General features: G+C 51.5%; 1 protein-coding gene across 1 annotated transcript; it reads right to left on the bottom strand.

The window, feature by feature from the left end:
- Window positions 1-12: 12 nt before the first annotated feature.
- Raver1 (ribonucleoprotein, PTB binding 1) lies at window positions 13-16,928 on the bottom strand. Its single transcript, XM_005078560.4, has 13 exons — window positions 16,678-16,928; window positions 15,237-15,303; window positions 10,902-11,371; window positions 6,908-7,099; window positions 6,698-6,827; window positions 6,376-6,476; window positions 5,754-5,841; window positions 5,268-5,479; window positions 4,876-5,181; window positions 2,583-2,657; window positions 1,832-1,975; window positions 1,412-1,495; window positions 13-1,322 (listed from the first exon to the last, which is right to left on the bottom strand). Exons 1-13 carry the CDS (start codon window positions 16,894-16,896, stop codon window positions 1,176-1,178), a joined length of 2,235 nt encoding a protein of 744 aa, XP_005078617.3. The 5' UTR covers window positions 16,897-16,928; the 3' UTR covers window positions 13-1,175.
- Window positions 16,929-18,648: the final 1,720 nt, after the last annotated feature.

Genomic DNA, 18,648 nt, shown 5'->3' on the forward strand with positions numbered 1-18,648 from the left:
AACTCTGATACATTCTTTTTTAAAACCGTTTACTTACAAACTTTAATTCAGCAAAGGTCTGTGTGGGAAGAAAGGGGGAGGGGACACCCCCAAGGAGTAGGTTTGGGGAGGGAGGCTGGTGGCTCAGCTGGCCAGGGGCAAGAGTCCCAGCCCCTCAAGCAGGCAGGCTGTGGAGCTTGTCTGTGTGGGCAGAGGAGGCCAGCTCCAGTGGTCTGGCCTAGGGATGGTGGTGGTGATCTGGTTTCTGAGGGACATGGTTACAGGCCCAGTGACCTGGGTACAATGGTCAGCTTTCACAGACAGCAGCAGGGTCTATTGAAGCCAGCAGAAAACACTGGCTTCTGTACCCAGGCTTTGGGCTAAGGGGTGGTTTGTCAAGACCAAGGCTTTGGCCTTCTGTCCACAGGGTAGACACCCTGGAGAAAGGATGATCTCTAGGTCAGAGCTCTTTGGTCCTGAGTCGAGCTTCCTGAGCTCGGCATCTGAGAAGCTCTGACCTATAGGACCTGTGGCCCAACTTTAAGGCATCAGAAGGCAAGGAGACGATGGCAGGGAGGGAGCATGAGACAGCTATGCCTGCAGCAGATGATTGGGAAAAGGCTGAGCTGTTGGGAACCGAAGTGTGGAATGGAGGCCCAAGTAGGCCAGACCCTGAAGGAGTCAAAGTTGGGGCTTTTCTGGGGTGGGGGTGGGTGTGGGGATGGATGTGGTAATCATCCTGGTTGTTTTAAAAAATAAAAATTAGAAAAGGAAATCAAAGTCAATTGTCTAAGTTTAAAAAAGGGGACTGTCCCCGATCCTCACAGGTCAGGGACACCTCCAAAGGCACTCAAAAGGCCAGAACACAGGAGTGATGAGGCAGGCGAGGAGGCCTGGAGAGCTGGGCACAGGAGGCTAGGAGTTGGGGAGGGAAAGAGAGCAGGCCGGGCCCCTCTCTCTTAAGGCTGCAGGGTTCTGGCTCCAGGAGCAGGCCCACAGGTGCGGCCCTCAGACAACCCCACATTCCTTGAGCTCCGGCTGGTTGGTCATCAAAGTCTTTTCCAGAGATTTCTCTATTACCCAAAGAAAGGATATTTAAAAAAAAATAAAAATAAAATCCCACAAAAACACAAACACCAGAAAAAACCCAAAAGCAATTTGGTGCAGGCCCTTGGAGCATCTCTGGCGCTGACGCCTTAGAAAATCCTCTTCCGCTTCAGGTAGGAGTCCGCGTAGTGGCCACCGAGGCCCTGGGAGTGCTGGCCCACGTAGCTGCCCTCTGGACTGGGCTCAGGTGAGGGGAGCAGGTGGGAAAAACTGCGTTTCTGGCCGCCCAGTGGGGTCTGGAGACAGACGGCAGGGGAGGCTGGGTCAGGGGCCTCCTAGGGGCCAGGGCTCCCCAGCCCTGTGCCTCCCCTCTCCCTGCCCGTACCTTTAGCAGGTGGCTGTGACCATTAGGCCCAGGGCCAATGCCCAGGAGCCCTTCACTGGAGCCCATCGGGGAGGAACCAACAGCCTGGGGAAATCAAAGAGGTGGGGCATCACCCTCTGGAAGAAATCTTGAGTCCACTTGAGCCACCCAGAACACAAGGCCTGGTGGTAATGGAACTGTTTTTCCTCTATCCTCTGGGGATAAGACCTCCCACATCTTAGGAGAGCTTGGGATGAGGGGCGTGCAAGTGTTAGGCTCCACACACATAGCAGGGAATCAAGTGGGCCATTGCCACTGCAGCATGAGCAAAATCCAGCCCCGCCACCAATGGAGCCATATCTGAGGCCCTTGGAGGACAAAGCCCTAGAGACAGGCATGGATACACAGGGCCCAGCCCTTTTGGTGGGGCAGGCTCCTCACCTTGTTGAGGTGGCTCTGCTTGAGGCCAGCCTGTAGGCCACTGGTGAAGTAAGAGGTGGGTGAACCGGAATAAAAATGAGAGAGGGGTCCCCCACTGCCTCCACCACTCCGAGGCTCACTGAAGCTGTTAGGTGGGGGGGACATCTGCAGAGAAAAGTCCAGCCCAGTGAGGAAGAAAATGGTAGAAGACCCCCCCCCACACACACACACCATGACTGTGCTTGGTCACGTTGCTCTTCTGGGAACCTGTAAGGCCCACAGCCACTTTAACAAGCTCAGGATGGACCACAGAAGGATGAGCTGCATGGCTCACCCTAAGCCCAGTGACCTCACTTCAACAGACCACTGGCTACTATGTGGCCAAGGGGTGAGTCCCCAGCAAGCTCCCAGGAACCACCCACTGCCCCCAGGGAGGAAAGAAATGCTTGAGCCTAGAAATTTGAATTGGGCAACACAGCAAGATTGCCTCAAAAATTTGTAGAGACCAGGTGACAGTGGCCTTTAATCCCAGCACTGGGGAGGCAGAGGCAGGTGATCTCTGGGAGTCTGAGGACACCTGGTCTGCAGAGTGAGCTCCAGGACAGCCAGGGCCACATAGAAGCCCTGACTCAAACACAAAGAAAAGAGTTTGTGGAGAGCAGTGACAAAGGAGTGGCGTTTCTTGTTACACAACCAGGGCTGACGGCCACGTCCACTCTAGTGCACAACAGTGCCGTATTTAGGCTGCAGAACACGGTGTCTTGGCTCTTACCTTGTGTCGGTTGGGTCCATGAGGCCCTAGGGCTGGCTCCCGAGGGTGGGAGAAGAGCCGTCGAGGTCCCACATCCTAAAATTAAAGGAGCAAAGCATGGGGGGGGGCAGGTGTGAGGTGTTTGCTAACCTTACCCTGGGTCAGTTCCACACAATTTAACACTAGGGATTTGTGACCCACACTTGGGCCTGTGGGGGGATAGTACAGCTGAAGCCAAAGCAGAGGAGTGTCCTGTCCCAGGGGCAGGTGTGCCTGGGCTCCTGGAATGGATGCTGTGAAATGACTATGTTATGTGCTCAAAATGGGAAAGACAGACAGATAAGATGCTAAGGTCTTCCTCTAGGGAGAAAGCGTGCCTTGGGACTTAGGCTGGCTTCCTTCCTCAATATATATAAAGTGGATGTGATAGTGAATGCCTGGGATCCCAGCACTGGTGGTAGAGATAAGAGAATAAGACATTCAGAAGTATCTCAGCCTGGGCTACATGAGGTCTTGTCTCAAAAAAAAAAAAAAAAAAAATCCAAAACCAAGTAAAAGAGACAGACATGGACAGGAGATTTAAGAAAAAGGAATGTGTCAGCCACAAACTCCTGACTGTCTACATGATACCAGAGAAAGTACACGTGGTTGAGGTGCCTTTGACATAAGTCCCTGGAACCAGGAGTGTGCCTTGGATTTGGGAATGCCACATAAGAGACATTGGGAGGGGAGGGCATCCCTAAGTCCAGTAAGAAATTCACCAGTGTCTCAGGTACAATTCACACACATTTAACACTGTTTTAAAAAATTTATTTTTTTGATTTTTGAGACAGTATTTCTCTGTGTAACCCTGGCTGTCCTAGAACTCACTCTGTAGATTAGACTGGCCTCAAAGTCACAGAGATTCACCTGTCTCTGCCTTCTGAGTCCTGAGATTAAAGGTGTGTGCCACCACCTCCTGATAAAAAAGTTTAATTACACTTTTTTTTTTTTTTTTTGGTTTTTCAAGACAGGGTTTCTCTGTGGCTTTGGAGGCTGTCCTGGAACTAGCTCTTGTAGACCAGGCTGGTCTCGAACTCACAGAGATCCGCCTGCCTCTGCCTCCCAAGTGCTGGGACTAAAGGCGTGCACCACCAACGCCCAGCCCCTAATTACACTTTTTTATGTGTACCCATGTGTAGGTGAGAAGACAACTTTTGGAAATAGGTTCTCCCGTCTACCACGTGAGACAGGAACAGAAGGTCTTCAGGCTTCGAGATAAGCAGGCTGGACAGCTGGGGTCTCACCAGCCCTTTACTGTTTACTTTTCCTGAGACAGGGTTTCTCTGTGTAGCCCTGGCTGTCCTGGAACTCACTCTGTAGACCAGGCTGCACTCTGCCTCCTGAGCCATGGGATTAAAGGCATGTGCCACCACTACCAAGCCATACCTTTATTTTAATTTCCTGACATTGAGGGCATCGTGTAACTGGGCCAGCTTTGAACTCCTGATCATTCTGCCTCCACCTCCCAGGCTTGGCACAGAACCCAGCAGACAGTATACGCCTGCTTTGTCCTGTGACCCTCCACACAAGGTCAGATGTGGACTGTCCCACCTGCGCACGTGTGCACGCCAGAGGATGACCTTGGGTGCTGTTCCTCAGAAGCCATCACTTATCTTCTAGTTTTGTTCATGTGTTTGCACACCGTATGTATGGAGGACAGAGGATGACTGGGGTCTTTCTCTACTTTGTTCACTGAAGTAAGGCTTCTCACTAGTAGCCAGAGCTTGCCAATTCCATTCATCTGGCTAGTCAGCTCCCTGCAGAAATGCCCTTTCCACCACAGACTCATGGATTACAGGTAAACGCCTACACCTGCCCAGCATTTATACTGGTTCTGAGGATTCAAACTCCGGTCCTTACAGACTTCACTACTGAGCCATTGATCGGCCTAGCCCGTCCACCTTTTGGAAACTAGAATTTCACCTGGGATTTTCTATGTAGACCAGGCTGTCCCTGAACTCAGAGCAGTCTTCCTGCCTCGTGAGCCAGTTGAGAGTGGCCTGGAATTTACCTACTGGACTAGCCCCCTGCCTATCCCTGCCTCTTCAGAACGGGGCTTACAAGCATGCTAGTCCTCCTGGCTCTCTGTGTGGACACTGCGACTGAGACTCAGGTCCTCATGCCTGTAACTGAACTATCTCCCCAGCGACATTTCACACTTGGGATGTTCGGACCAGGGAACCTCAGGCTGCATGGGCTGTAGATGGACCAGCTCTTCAGATGCCAAGGGCGACCTTAAGACAGGCAGAATACAGGGCAGTCCAGTACTCACCGAGGGGTAATCAAAGCCATAGCTGTCAGGCGGCCCTGGCTCAGGGGGCAGGCGGTTGCTGGCAATGGGGCTGAGCAGGCGGGACTTCATTTGGAAGGCTTTGCTGCCACTGCTGCTACCACCACCTCCACCAGGAACTGCAGGGCTGGGCAAAGGCGGCTCAGCCTGGCGGCGGCCTCTCCCAGAGCCTCCCCAGCCCCGGGTCTCCTTGCCTGCCAGGTTGCTGGATGGAAGCAGGCTGTGCAGATTCAGGTAGGGGTTTAGGGGGATGCGATAGTCCTTTGGGGGCTCCCCCAACAGTGAGACCTGGAACAGGAAGGTTGTTTTTGCTAGGGCCCTGGATAGAGGGAACTTCAATGGGAGGGGAAGCTGGAAACAGGGTTGCACCTTACCCCAGGGGGTGTTGGCAGGGGCCCACTGTCCTTCGGGAGACCTCTAAGACTGGAGCCTCGGAGCCCCACAGGGGCTGGGGGTGGAGTGAGCTGGGATCCTGGGGGACCCAGACCCATGGGCTCCCGGTCACCCCCAGAAGGGCCCAGCAGTGGTGGTAGTAAGGGTTGTGGCTTCCCTCGGCGGGGCGGCAGTTCCGGGGCCAGGCCCCCCCCTAAAGAGAGAAGGAAGGTGTCAGCTAAGGGCCCATGGCCCTGGGACAAGGGACAACAACCCTGTACCCTAGAGGCAGTTAGTGACTCAAGGTCTCTTTGGGCATCAGCATTCTAAGACACTCCCAGCTGTCCTGTGAGGTGAGCACCAACGCAACAAGAGAATGACCCAGATAAGTTAGGTGACCTGCCCAAGGCTACACAGAATCCACTGGGGAAGGGCAGTGGTAGGACAGTATCACTAGAAAGGTTAGAAAGATGGGGTGGCAACTTTACCTGCAGACAGCTCCCCAAGGAGGGAGTTGGCAGGTTGGGCCCCGGCCTGGAGGGTACCCAGAGGTGAGTCTCCCAGGATCCCAGGCTTCTAGAACAGAGTACAGTCAGCTAGAGGCGGGAACAATGTGGTCTAGGCAGCAGTCATGGGTAACCACAGTCCTGCACGCACGCATGCACACACACACACACACACACACACACACACACACACACACACACACACACACACACACACACACACACAGCCCCCCAGCACCTGTGACCCCTATCTATCACCTACTCATAGGGCCTACGAGTTCCTGAAAGCCAGGCCCTGTCCTATGCAATGGGGATTACATGGGAAACACCATACCAGGGCTGTCACACGTTCCACCACTGTCACACATACACAATGACAGTCCTTAGTACCCAGCCCTTGATCATCACCAACAATGCTGACCAAGGGTAACTACACTCCAACTTCACAAGCTCGGGCTTTATTAGCCACAATACCTTGGGAATAGATACAGATGCCCTGGCCACCGGAGCACACTTATCTCCAGAGCAAAGGGATCTAACCTCTGACACAAGGGATGGGCTAGAGAAGGCGGCTGGGGGGTGGTCCCCATTGTGAGGCTGTTACCTTCTGGCTCTGGCTCTGGCTCTGCAGGGCTAACTGCAGCAGTGCAGTGGACAGGGCAGGTCCGCTAAGCAGTGGCATGGCAGGGGGTGCACCCAAGAGGCCTGCAACGAGACACGGATGCTCTGTGATGGATAACCCACCACCCAGCACAACCCGTTCTCAGAAGTGATGGATGGTCCTGAAGAGTACACACAGGTAACGGGGGACTTTTCCTGCTGCAAGTTCTGCTCTCTTTAGGGAACTCCATCCTTATGCCACAGCTACCAACACAGTAGAGTGGCCCCTGAAAGATACCCCTACAATCATGTGTGGCCCATCTTACCCTGCTTGCCGCTGGTACCTCCATGCAGCAGAGGGTTGAGGAGCAGCTGGAGGGAGGCAGATGGGCCCAGGTTGTTCAACAGCTGCAGGATGTTTGGCTCAGGCAGGAGCCCCTTGCCTCGATTGAGAGCCTGAGGAGAGAACCAGAGGAAGGCTCAGAGCAGAGGCCATGAAGAGGAGACACTGGCGTCCAGAGGGTACCCCTACTCACCGTGGCCTGGGCAGCAATGAGTGCTGCCAGCATGCTGCGGCCAGGGGGACCCGGAGCACAGAAGGACACACGTAGGTGACAGCCACCCAGGGCCAGGCCATCTGCCCGCTGTTGTGCAGCCTCTGCCATCTCTGCTGTCTCGTACTCCAGTACCGCAAAGCCCTTCAGCTGCCCGTCCTGGCCACATGCCAGCTGTGGGAGACGCACTTATGAGCATCAGGCAAGTAACCACAAAGACCAGACACTGACCCCAACAATTGACAGTGAGCCCCTGGAGAGGGTGACTACTTGCTACTCACTGTTCTCAGCCTTGTGCTCATTATCTGGTCACTAAATCTGTGCAGTGGCTACAGGAGGCCCTAGAAAGTCAGTGTGCCCAAGGCCACATGGCTAGCCAGAGGGCAGAAATAGGAACCATCTCAACTCAAGCCACTGTGCTGGTATTTGTGTCCACATACTGAGAACCAATTCTGACAGGACACCAGGAGGTAAGGGATGGTTGCAGAGCTTGCCCTGAATACATACCTCGGCTGTAGATACTGGGGCAGGGTATTGATTTGGGAGGAGGCACTCAGGCCTGCTAAGTAGCCAGGGCCCACAGGCTGGCTATTCAAGGCTATTGCCAGGTGAATGTGGGGGTCATGGTACCAGTACAGAGGTACTAGTCCCAGGTAGAGCTTCCTCGAAAGAGCCCAGTGGTTTGTTGGGTCCAAATCCCTCATATAGAAGCTCACACTTGGGTGTATTCTAGCAATGAGACTGGATGGCAGCTAGACTGGCTGCCCCCCAATGCTGCCCATACCGTATTATTGTATTTTAAAATTTTTATTAGACAGGATCTCACTGTATTGCTCTGGCTAGCCTGGAACTCATAAACCAGCATGACCTTGAACTCAGAGGTACCTGCCTGTCTCTGCCTTCTGGGTGTTGGATTAAAGGCACATGCTGTGTGTGTGTGTGTGTGTGTGTGTGAGAGAGAGAGAGAGAGAGAGAGAGAGAGAGAGAGAGAGAGAGAGAGAGGGACGGAGGGAGGGAGGGAGGGAGGGAGGGAGGGAGGGAGGGAGGGAGGGAGGGAGAGGGAGAGGGAGAGGGAGAGGGAGAGACTCATGTACAGAGAAGGACAATTGTTCCCCATTCAGTTCTCCATTCCTTTGAGACAGGCTCCCTCCTGAACTGAACCTGGGATTCACATTTTCTGGGCTAAGCTGGAAAATAGGAAGGAATCTTCCTGTCTCCACCTTTAGTGCTAGGTTTTACACAGTGAGACACTATTTTGAAAGACACTGTCTCAGAAGAAAGAGCAAAGGAATAAGGGAGGAAAAAAGTATGGCAAGATAAAGGCTAGGTACGTTGGCATACCCCTGTATCACAGCACTGTCAAGACAGAAACAAGAAGGTCAAGAGTTCAAAGCTGGCATGGACTACATAGCAAATTCCAAAATAGCCTTGGCTATGTCATGATAACTTGTCTCAGAAATAAAATATCAGGCTAGAAATGGCTCAGAGGTTAAGAGCACTGCCTGCCTGCTCTCCCAGAGGTCCTGAGTTCAATTCCCAGGAACACATAGTGGCTCACAACCATCTGTAATAAGATGTCATGCCTTCTGGCCTGCAGGTGTACATGAAGGCAGTACAATATACATATAATAAATAAATCTTGAAAAAAGTTAAAGGAAAAAAAAAGAAGTAAACTGAAAATAAAAAGAAGTAAACTATCAGCCTTGCTCAGCCAAAAAGGCAGGCACTGGTGCACACCTTTAATCCCAGCACAAAGGAGGCTGAGGCAGGCGGATCTGAGTTTGAGGTCAGCCTGGGCTACAATGCTAGTTCTAAGACAGTTAAGGCTGCTACACAGTGAAACCCTGACTTGAAGACAAACATATGGCAGGCAAGTGCCAGTCAATAGGACCCAGGTTTAGTTCCCAGCACCGGCGGGGAAAGCAATGAGAGATCTAAGTGTAAAATCAGGCACAATAAACATGGGACATGTCCCCAAGCTGTACCCTCAGCCCAGGAAGACTATTACTACGTTTATTTCCACAGCAACTCCCCTGCCTGTAAGCTCAGGCAGATGGAGTCCTCACCCAGTTTTCTTACTTTTTTTAAAGTCAGGGTTCTCACTATGTAGCCCAAGCTGACCTTGAACTCACAGAGATCTTTCTGTCTCTACTTATGCAGTGCTAGGATTTAAAGGCATGTACCACAATCTGGCTTGGTGGCACACACCTTTAATTCCAGCACTCAGGAGGCAGAGTCAGGTGGATCTCTATGAGTTCAGGGTCAGCCTGTTCTACAGTGTGAGTTCCTGGACATTCAGGCATATGTAGAGAGACCCTGTTTTTTTTTTTTTTTAAAGGAAGAGAGGAAGGAAGGAAGGAAGGAAGGAAGGAAGGAAGGAAGGAAGAAAGGAAGGAAGAGAAAAAAAGAAGTTGTGTATCATTATGCCCAATGCTTTATTACCTGAAAAAAATAAATATTTTATTTATTTCATGTGTGTGAGTTCATGTTTGTCACGGAGATCAGTGGCAATCTGAGGGAATTGGTTCTCTTTCTACTGTGTAGAGTCCAGGAATCAAACTCACGTCATCAGGCTTGTCTTACTACCGAGCTGGAATTGAGTTCAGACCCTTGCACAGGCCAGACAACTGTTCTACAGCAGAGCTTGAGGCCAGCCTGGTCTACAGAGCGAGTTCCAGGACAGCCTCCAGAACAATACAGAGAAACCCTGCCTCAAAGGAAAAAAAAAGAATAAGGGAGATGGCTCAGTAGGCAAAGGCGCTTGCTGTTAAGCCTCACAAACTGAGTTTGATCCCCAGTACCCACATGATTGAAGGAGAAATGAGGCCTGTAAGCTGTTCTCTGAACACTGTACAGGCACTGTAGTATGCACACTTGTATGCACACATAAACAGAGACATACAAATGAGTGTATAATAGTTTGCTGGGTTTGTTTGTTTTTTAAGACACTGTGGTGGTTAGAAGGAAAATGGCCCCCAAAGGGAGTGGCACTATTAGGAGGTGTGGCCTTGTTGGAAAAAGCGTGTCACTCTGAGGTCTCCTATGCTCAAGCTACTCCCGGTGTCACAGTTCACTTCCTGTTGCCTTCTGGTCAAGACTATAGCCAGCATGTCTCATTATGACGATAATGGACTAAAACTTCTGAAACTGTAAGCCACTACCTTAATTAAATGTTTTCTTTTATAGGAGTTGTAACAGAAACCCTTTTAATACTCAGCCTCAATAGGCTAAGTACTATGGTACATGTCTTTAATCCCAGCACTCGGGAGGCAGAGGCAGGCAGACATCTAAGTTCCAGGCTAGCCATGGCTACAAAATGAGACCCTGTCCAGAAAAAGGGCGGGGAGACATGAGCGAGGACAAGGCGCAGACAGAGGGACTTGCCAAGGGTATAGAAGGATGGAATCCATCCAAGCCCTGGCTTGGTGCCGGGATCTCTCTGAGGCTCAAGAAGCCTTTGATGAGGACTGGGGCTGGGGCTGAGCAGGCAGAGTACTTGTCTAGAATGCAGGAAGCCCTAGGGAATTCCAACCCCTACACCACATAAATTTAGCATGGTGAAGCATGCCCTACTTGAGAAGGAGAGCCAGGAGATCTGGGATTCAAGCTCACCCTCAGCTACATGCCAAGTTCAGGCTCAGTATGGGCTACACAAGATTCTATCTCAAAAAACAAAACAGAACAAACAACATGAGCAAGGCAGAGTGCCACCCTACCAGTAATTCTGGCAATCATGAGGCCTAGGAAAGAGGATGGTGTTTTTAGTCTAGCCTGGGCTGCATGGCGTAAGTAATGAGTGAGTGAACGATGAGGGAATGAGCTGGACTCCCATATATTATTTATAACAAATGAGCTGAGGATTTGCATTCAGGCCTTTGGAACATCTGGGCCCTCAACCACCACACCCCAGAACCTCTCCCAAGAGCCCCATTCAAAACTGTGTGACGGCTGCTTTATCAAAGGGTCCAGGACCTACCTGACAGAAGGTGGGGGTATAGACGGCTGACAGTGCCTGGCGCAGAGCATCCACATCGCTGAAGCCTGGTGGCAGGTGGTCCACACAGAGGCACCGGGAGTGCAACAAGGCAGGAGTCAGCTGCCCGGCATCTGTCCAGTGCACATACAATGTGCGTGGGCCCAGTGGCTTGCCCAACAAATCGGACTTGGCCCTGGCAGCGGAGTCTTTCTTCATGTACTCTGCAAAGCCATAGCCCTTAGAGTGGCCTGTTTGCTCACTGTATACTAGGAAGCAGCGCTCCAGGCTGCCAAAGGGACGCACCAGCTCCTCAAACTGTGCCTGTGTCAGGCTGGGTGGCAGGTTGGCCACACACAACAGAGCATCGGTAGGCTGCAACTGAACTGACAGCTCCCGATCTCGAAGGCGGCTCTGGTGGAAGGCGTTGATGGCAGCTTCAGCCTGCTCCCCGTTCAGCAGGGTCACAAAAGCTGCGGAGTACAAGAGGACTTACGGTCAGAGTGGACTTCTGACTCCTGTCCTGGTTCCTCTAACCAGGAACACCGGCTGCCACAGGCCAAGCAAACAAGGAGTTGGAGCCTTGCATTTCCACCAGTCCCTCTCCCTGGCATCCCTGAGGCAGCTGCCAACCCTGAGCAGTTATTTCCTGTGCACAAGGCTCTGCCCAGTGTGCCACTCATACAACCCCAAAGTTAATGTGGTCACTAGAACTCAAGCTTCTTTTCTCTCTCCTGAGACAGGGTTTCTCTGTAACAACCCTAGCTGTCCTAGAATTCTCTTTGTAGAGCTCGCAGAGATCCACCTGCCTCTGCCTCCGGGAGTGCTGGGATTGAAGGTGTGTGCCACCACTGTCCAGCTTTTTTAAAAATTGTATTTTATGTGCATGCTTGCCTGCATGTATAGTTTGTGTACCACCTATGTGCCTGGCACCTGTGAAAGTCAGAAGACGGTGCCAGATCCCCTGGAATGGAGTTACAGATGCTTGTGAACTACCCCGTGGGTGCTGGGCACCAAACCTGGGTCCTCTGGAAGAGCAGTCAGTGTTCTTTTTTTTGGTTTTTCAAGACAAGGTTTCTCTGTATTGTTTTGGAGGCTGTCCTGGAACTCACTTGGTAGACCAGATTGGCCTCGAACTCAGAGATCCGCCTGCCTCTGCCTCCCGAGTGCTGGGATTAGAGGCGTGCGCCACCAACGCTCGGCTGCAGTCAGTGTTCTTAACCACTGAACCATCACTCCAGCCCTAGGCTCTTAAAGGTTCTGGCATCTCAACTTTCTCATCTGTCAAATGGGAACAGACTAACCCTCACATCTACCATTTTTGGTACAGAATAAACAGACCCGGATCAGTAGCCCAAGAGACAGGCTGTGGGTGGGGAATGGTACCACATGTCTGTGATACCAGCATCTGCAAGACTGGAGACAGCTCAAAGTCATCCTGGGCTATCTAGTGAGATTCCACCTTAAAAAACCAAGGGATGGGACTGGAACTGGGAACACAGCTCAGTTAGTACAGTGCTTGCCTAGCATGCATGAGGCCCTCTACAGACCAGGGGTGGTAGAACACACCCATGACTTCAGCACATGGAAGACTGAAGCAGGACAGAAATTCAAGTCAATCCTTGGCAACACAGTGAGTTGAGGCTGCCTCGAGCTACTGACACTGTCTCAACACCACAAACTGAGGGCTGGGGATGCAGTTCAGCATTAAGAGTACTCATCTTTAGTACCGCAAAATACAAATAATAAAAAAGAAATGTCAGGACTAAGGCTGCACCGCAGCAGTAGAGCACTTCCCTCGCACGTGTGAGGTCCCAAATTCAAGCTCAGCATCACACACATAAACCAAGCCCTCAATACCAAGGGGCGGAGGACCAGATGGCTCAGCATGTGAAGGCCTTGCCACCAAACCTGATAACCTAAATTTAATCCCCAGCGACAAGGTGGAATATGAGAAATGACTCCTGCAAGTCGTCCTCAGAACCGCACGAATGCCAAGACAGACACATGTGCGCGCACACGTGCAGACACAACACAAATTAAAAAGCTGCAAGATAATCAGAGAGAGTTTGTCTTCAGAGTCACTCTCTGCCCTGCTAGTCTCCTTCCTAACTCACAACCCATGCTATCACCACAGGACACCTTGTTCAGAGATCCTCCTCAGGTGGCCCAGCCTGTGCTCTCTTCAGATCCCCTCACAGCAATTAGCATGGCTTCCTGGATCCTACCAGGTGTCCGGCTCGAGCCCTGCCCCTTTACCTGATCTCCACTCAGTGCCCATTGCCTCTCTGCAGGGGTGAGCCCCACAAAGCTATCCGCTCTAAGGGTGGGGATAAAGAAATTTAGGACAGGTGGAGATAAGAGAAACGAATCCCTCTTCTCCTCTCTTCCTCTGGAAGCCTGCTACGCTTCTGACTCCCTAGCCTTTTGTGTGTAAGTTCTTATTCTGGTAAATAAATATATTATATTCCATATTGCATTGACCTTACACATCAGCCTCTTCGTTTCTTTGAAGGTCTCAGGCACCTCAGGCTGTCCTCAAATGACTTATGTTGCATAGGAGCCTGAGCTTCTGACCCTGTGCCTCCAAAGTCAGAGATGAATTCTCATTGTCAGTCTCTGCTCTACCAGGTAGGTGCTACTTGGGTGCTAGCTGTCTGACTCATTGATGTCTGTGACTATATTCTTTTTCTTACATGTGTACATGTTTGTTTACATATGGGCATGTGTACACCTAGAGAGGCTGGTCTCTCAGTTGAAGTCTGGGCTTACTGATCGGGCTCATCTACCTAACCAGCTTGTTCAGGAAAACCTCTGCTTTCCCACACATTTGATTATGACTGGGTCATCAAGCCCACCCAGCATTTACATAGGCACTGGAGTCCAACTTTGGTGCTCATGATTGTCTGACAAGTGCCAAGCCATTTCCCCGGCCCTCGGCAGCTGCGTTCTAAGCAGCTGAGCACTTCGTGTTCATCCTCACTTGCTACTTGCACACAAAAACAGGGAGCACAGCCCCAGTTTCCAGCCTGTGGTCCACCTGCTTCCATGGCCCAGTATCTTAACCACTACCTGGCCTGCCGGGTAGGTCTTAAGAAGGTCATATTCTTCTCCACATTACATTGTCAGAGAAGGTTCTAGACTCTCTTCACACCTGGCACAATACTGGAAAACACTGACATTCACTGATGGTCCCATCCAGGAAGCCAACACTGTCAAATCTTAGCCCATGGGTACAGGGCTGACCATTCCATGTGTGGACAAATGTGCCAGCCTCAGCCTGCAATGGCAGTAGTGTGGCCAGTGGGCCCGGGTTATGAGAGACAGGTAAAAACAGTGCTGGAGCTCAGCACAGGGACACATGCCATGCCCAGCACTTTGGAAACGGAGGCAGGAGATCTTGATGTTCTAGGCCATTCTCACTCATATAGTAAGTTTGACTCTAGTCTGGTTTATATGCGACCTAACTTAAATAAAACCAAAAGGCAAAAACCAAAAATGGGCTGAAGAGATGACTCGGCTCTTAGGAGCACTTGTTGCTCTTGCAAGAACCTGGGTTCGGGTCCCTGCACCTTACAACCTTCTATAACTCTGTTTCTACAGAACCTGGTGCCCCTTCTAGCCTCTGTGGGCACGAGGCATGCAAATGGTGCACAGGCAAAATATATACACATTAAAAGATAACTAAACCTTAAAAAAAGCAAAACAAAACAAAACAAAGCAGTGGGAGAAGCTAAAATTGCTATAAGCTCAGGTTAGCTGGGGCTACATCAGAAACTCCAGGACAACCTGGGCTACAGAGTACGCCCACACCTCAGAAATAAGGAAATAAGAAGGCTGGGTAAAGGAGCCTCTACCATTCGTAACAACCTGAGTTCTACCCCAGACTCACTAGTGTATGTGGATACTCTCATGTGCACCTGTCATCCCAGCCTTCCAAATCTAGACAAGGAACTGCCCAGAGTACACAGCAAGACTGAAATGAGAGACTGCCTCAGCAGGCTGAAGGAGCCACTTTAGAGAGTCGGGCTCTAACCTCCGTACCTGATCCTCACACTCACAAACACCACCAACAAATAAACTGGCATGGTGGTGCACACCTCTGATCCCAGCACTCAGGAAACAAAGGCAGGAAGGTCGATCTCTGTGATTTCAAGGCTAACCTGATCTACTGAGTTTGAGGCCAGCCAGGGCTACACGGTCCTGTCTCAAAAAAAAAAAAAAAAGTGGACAGCCAGGACAAGCAACCTCTAGGACCCACAGTTCAGGAGAATAAATGTGGGGCAGGTCCCTCCTGTCACAGTTGGGGATTGTCATCCTTGCCCATGGCCCACAAACCTGTCCCTTTGTATTTGTCCACGAAACAGTACTTGAGTTCGTAGTCGCTCAGAAGATCGTGTACCTCCTGCAGAGACACAATCAGAATCGAGGAGTCACTCGGCAGGCCTGCCTGTAAGTGGACCCGCCACGTAAGTAGATAAATGAACATCGCCATTTTACTGTAACCACTATCTTCTAAGGCTGTGCAGGGAAAGGCTGTAGATTGCATGCTAGGAAACACGAACAACTCAAACCCAATGCCTACATGGAGGTTGCCCAACCTGTCCGATGGAAGATCCCACCAATTTTACAGCTAATTATTTAGCCTTGTGTCCACAGGAAACTGAAGCAGTAAGAGGTGAATCACACAAACTGTCAGGCAAACAGGGAACATGCGTGCTACCGGGTATCTGACCAGGGGTGCCACACACTTAATGACCATATACTGTGTGGTTGGTGGCCAGGGCCACTCCAAACTCCCACATGTTGACAGGGCTGCTGTTAACAAAGGCTGGCTTCCGGGGCAAGTTGCCTGGCCTGCACACACCTGATGACCTGTGTAAGAGCCCAATAAGATAGGGTGCGCGGTTTCATATATGTACTAGACTATGCACACAGGTGTGTCTACTGCAGGCTGTCCCCATGTCATCTTCGCCACACCTCTGGAGCTTCAGTAGCCATGTGTCCACACAGTAGTAGGTACTATCGTGAGCCAGTGAGCAGAAGTCCTTAGCAGCAGGCAGAAAGGGCCTATGCCACCACCACTGGGCAGGGCAACATAGATACCACTTTCTTGGGTTCAAAGAGCATTGCACGCCCTGCTCCATGCATGTCCCCAAGAGAAGAGCACTTCCGGCAGACAAGATTAGCCATAGGGAAGTGCCACAAAACACACAATTCCACCTGCATCCCACCCCCTGCCCCTTCATGTCGAAGGGAGAAAACTTCATTTTCCCAAATCAATTCTAGAAGGCCTTCGGAGGGATGCAGCTCCAACTTCCGTATCGACCCCTTAAAGGTGTGGATTCATTCTTGATAAGAAAGGGCGTACCCTAATCCTGAAACTTCCAGATCTGAGCTCCCGCCACCCCATGACAGGAAAGAGAAAGCACCCTGCGAGTATGCACGGGCCAGCTGGATCTCTATTTCAATCCATTCACTGTAGCCCGCACACACTCCAATGAGGCCACAGATGCCCGCCCCCTCAAACTACCTGCCCCTTCAACCACTTGGTCTCGCCCAAGCCCGGTGGTCGCCCCTAGCAACGCTGGTCCGTAGACCAAAGTTGGGTTTTTGCCCTTCCTGATCATGCCCTTTCCACCTCGTTCTTAACCCGAATCAGGGAGAGGGTAAGCCTCTGGGCAAAGCCCCCGCACACGGCAGCGTTGGTACTGCCTGGCTTCACCCCTGCGCACGCGCACCGTGGTATTTCCCGCCACGCTCTCACCCCCCCCCATACCTGGTTGGTCACGTCCCCCGGGAGGCCTCGGATCAGTATCTTGCGGCGGTTACGGAACTGGCGTTCAGTATGTTCCAGGCGTTTCCGGATCTCTTCCGGATCGAGCGGCAGCAACTCTTGTTCAGGCGCTCGGCGATCGGCGGTCTCGGGAGTTTCCGCTTCGGCCTCCGCCTCCGGGCTGAGCGGCGGCCGGTGAGTAACGGACACGTCGGCCGCCATCTTGGGAAACCCGGCGCCTTCTGGGACCAGCGAGCTCAGGGCGGAGCGACATAGAGCGGCAAGGAGGGCGCGAGTACTGATTGGCTGGTGGAAGTCCCGCCTCATTCCCAACCCCCTTCAGCCTATTGGTTGGATCGAGCGCCGCCCCCTTCCCCTGACTCTTGGCCATTGAGGAGAAGGGCGGAGCTGTAGCAGGGAGTCAAGCAAGGTAGGAAGGAAAATCTATTCTGTCTGCATCACCGCCTAAAGAGTGGGTGAGGCACACACCTGTAACCTCAGCTCTTGGGAAGTAGAGGCGGGAGAGCTTCAGCATCATCCAAGTCAGAATCGTAGAGATCCTGTCTCAAAGGGAAAAACGAGTCAAACCATAGCCAAAAACTTGGTGTGGTGATGTATACATGCAGTTCCAGCACAAGGAAAATTGATGTCGCAGTACCAAAAGCTAAAAGTCATGCTCTACTTACTACACAGCTCAAGTTTGAGACCAGCCTGATTCAAAAAGAAAAGAAACCCAACCAAGTGCTGGGTGGTGGTGGCACACACCTTTAATCCCAGAACTCGGGAGGCAGAGGCGGGTGGGTCTCTGAGTTCAAGGCCAGCCTGGTCTACAGAGTAAATTCCAGGACAGCCTTCAAAGCCACAGAGAAACCCTGTCTTGAAAAAGCAAAAACAAACAACAAAAACAGAAAAACCCCACAAAACCCAAAACAACAACAAACCTGGCATTATCCCAGTACTCCGAAGGCCTACGAAGGTGAATCTCAGGCCAGCCTGGTCTACAAAGGAAGACTCAGTCTCAAAAAAACAAAAACAAAACCCAAAAGCACCTATTGCTAAGCCCGGGGCAACCTGCGTTTGAATCCCCTTACCAACCTTACGGTAGGAGTGCTAGACCTAGATAGCCTAGGAAGCAGACCTTACCACGGTAGGGGTGCTAGAGACGGACAGCCTAGGAAGCAAAAGGCTAAATGGGACCCAGAGAAGGAACTGGCAATGTCGTAGTCAGGAAAGACCAGTTGATAATGACAGACACGGGTCTAGCAGCAGAAAGCCGTTTTCAGGAGTGTTTGCGCAAGTGCTATTCAATAATAATAATTATTATTATTATAACATGCTTTCTCAAATGTTTTTCTGGATTCACTTGCCGAAATAAACTGTGGGGGTTTTTTTGTTTCTCAGAAGAAGAAATCAAACCACAAGTCATGGAATTTGAAGGTTTTATTGATGGGGAACTTGATACAACCCAATCACCCAGCAATCTTGACCTAAGATTCCTCCAGCTCTCGCAGGGCTGTCTTCAGACTGCAGTGGCCTGAGAGGTAGCTGCCACTCTGGTTCTGCATGGTCCCCACTCACTGGGCATGAGCAGCCCTGTGATGACGAGGGTCAGTCTGGAGCCCTGATCTGCACAGAGATACCCAGGTAAATATGTGTGTCCTGGGCTCCTGCTAAATGTGCTCCTGCAGACCTTGCAGGATCCCCTCTTACCTTGAATGTCAATCTTTATGAGAAAGGTGTCCTTGCCCCTTGCCTTGGGCTGGCAGTGATAGGTGCCATTGTGGCTGAGGTTGACAAAGAATGGGGTTCTGAGGGGCATCTCATGCCTGGAGCCCCCATGCTGGAGCTTTGGCACTGCATTGCCCTGGGTCTGGCACTTCAAGAGGGGTACGTAAACCCCTTGAGGTGCAAGTGGCCAGGCCCTGCCCCTAGACTACTCTAATGGCCAAACCCAACCCCTTGTGGTGGGTGAAT

This window comes from Mesocricetus auratus, unplaced genomic scaffold (assembly GCF_017639785.1).
Source record: "Mesocricetus auratus isolate SY011 unplaced genomic scaffold, BCM_Maur_2.0 Super-Scaffold_100022, whole genome shotgun sequence".
Classification (NCBI taxonomy): Eukaryota; Metazoa; Chordata; class Mammalia; order Rodentia; family Cricetidae; genus Mesocricetus; species Mesocricetus auratus.

Coding starts and splice junctions, on each gene's coding strand:
- Raver1 (XM_005078560.4), bottom strand. CDS start 16,896: ATGGCGGCCGACGTGTCCGTTACTCACCGGCCGCCGCTCAGCCCGGAG. Junction 15,304..16,677: donor CGGGGGACGTGACCAACCAG/GTATGGGGGGGG, acceptor GTGTCTCTGCAG/GAGGTACACGATCTTCTGAG. Junction 5,480..5,753: donor CCTTGGGGAGCTGTCTGCAG/GTAAAGTTGCCA, acceptor TTCTCTCTTTAG/GGGGGGGCCTGGCCCCGGAA.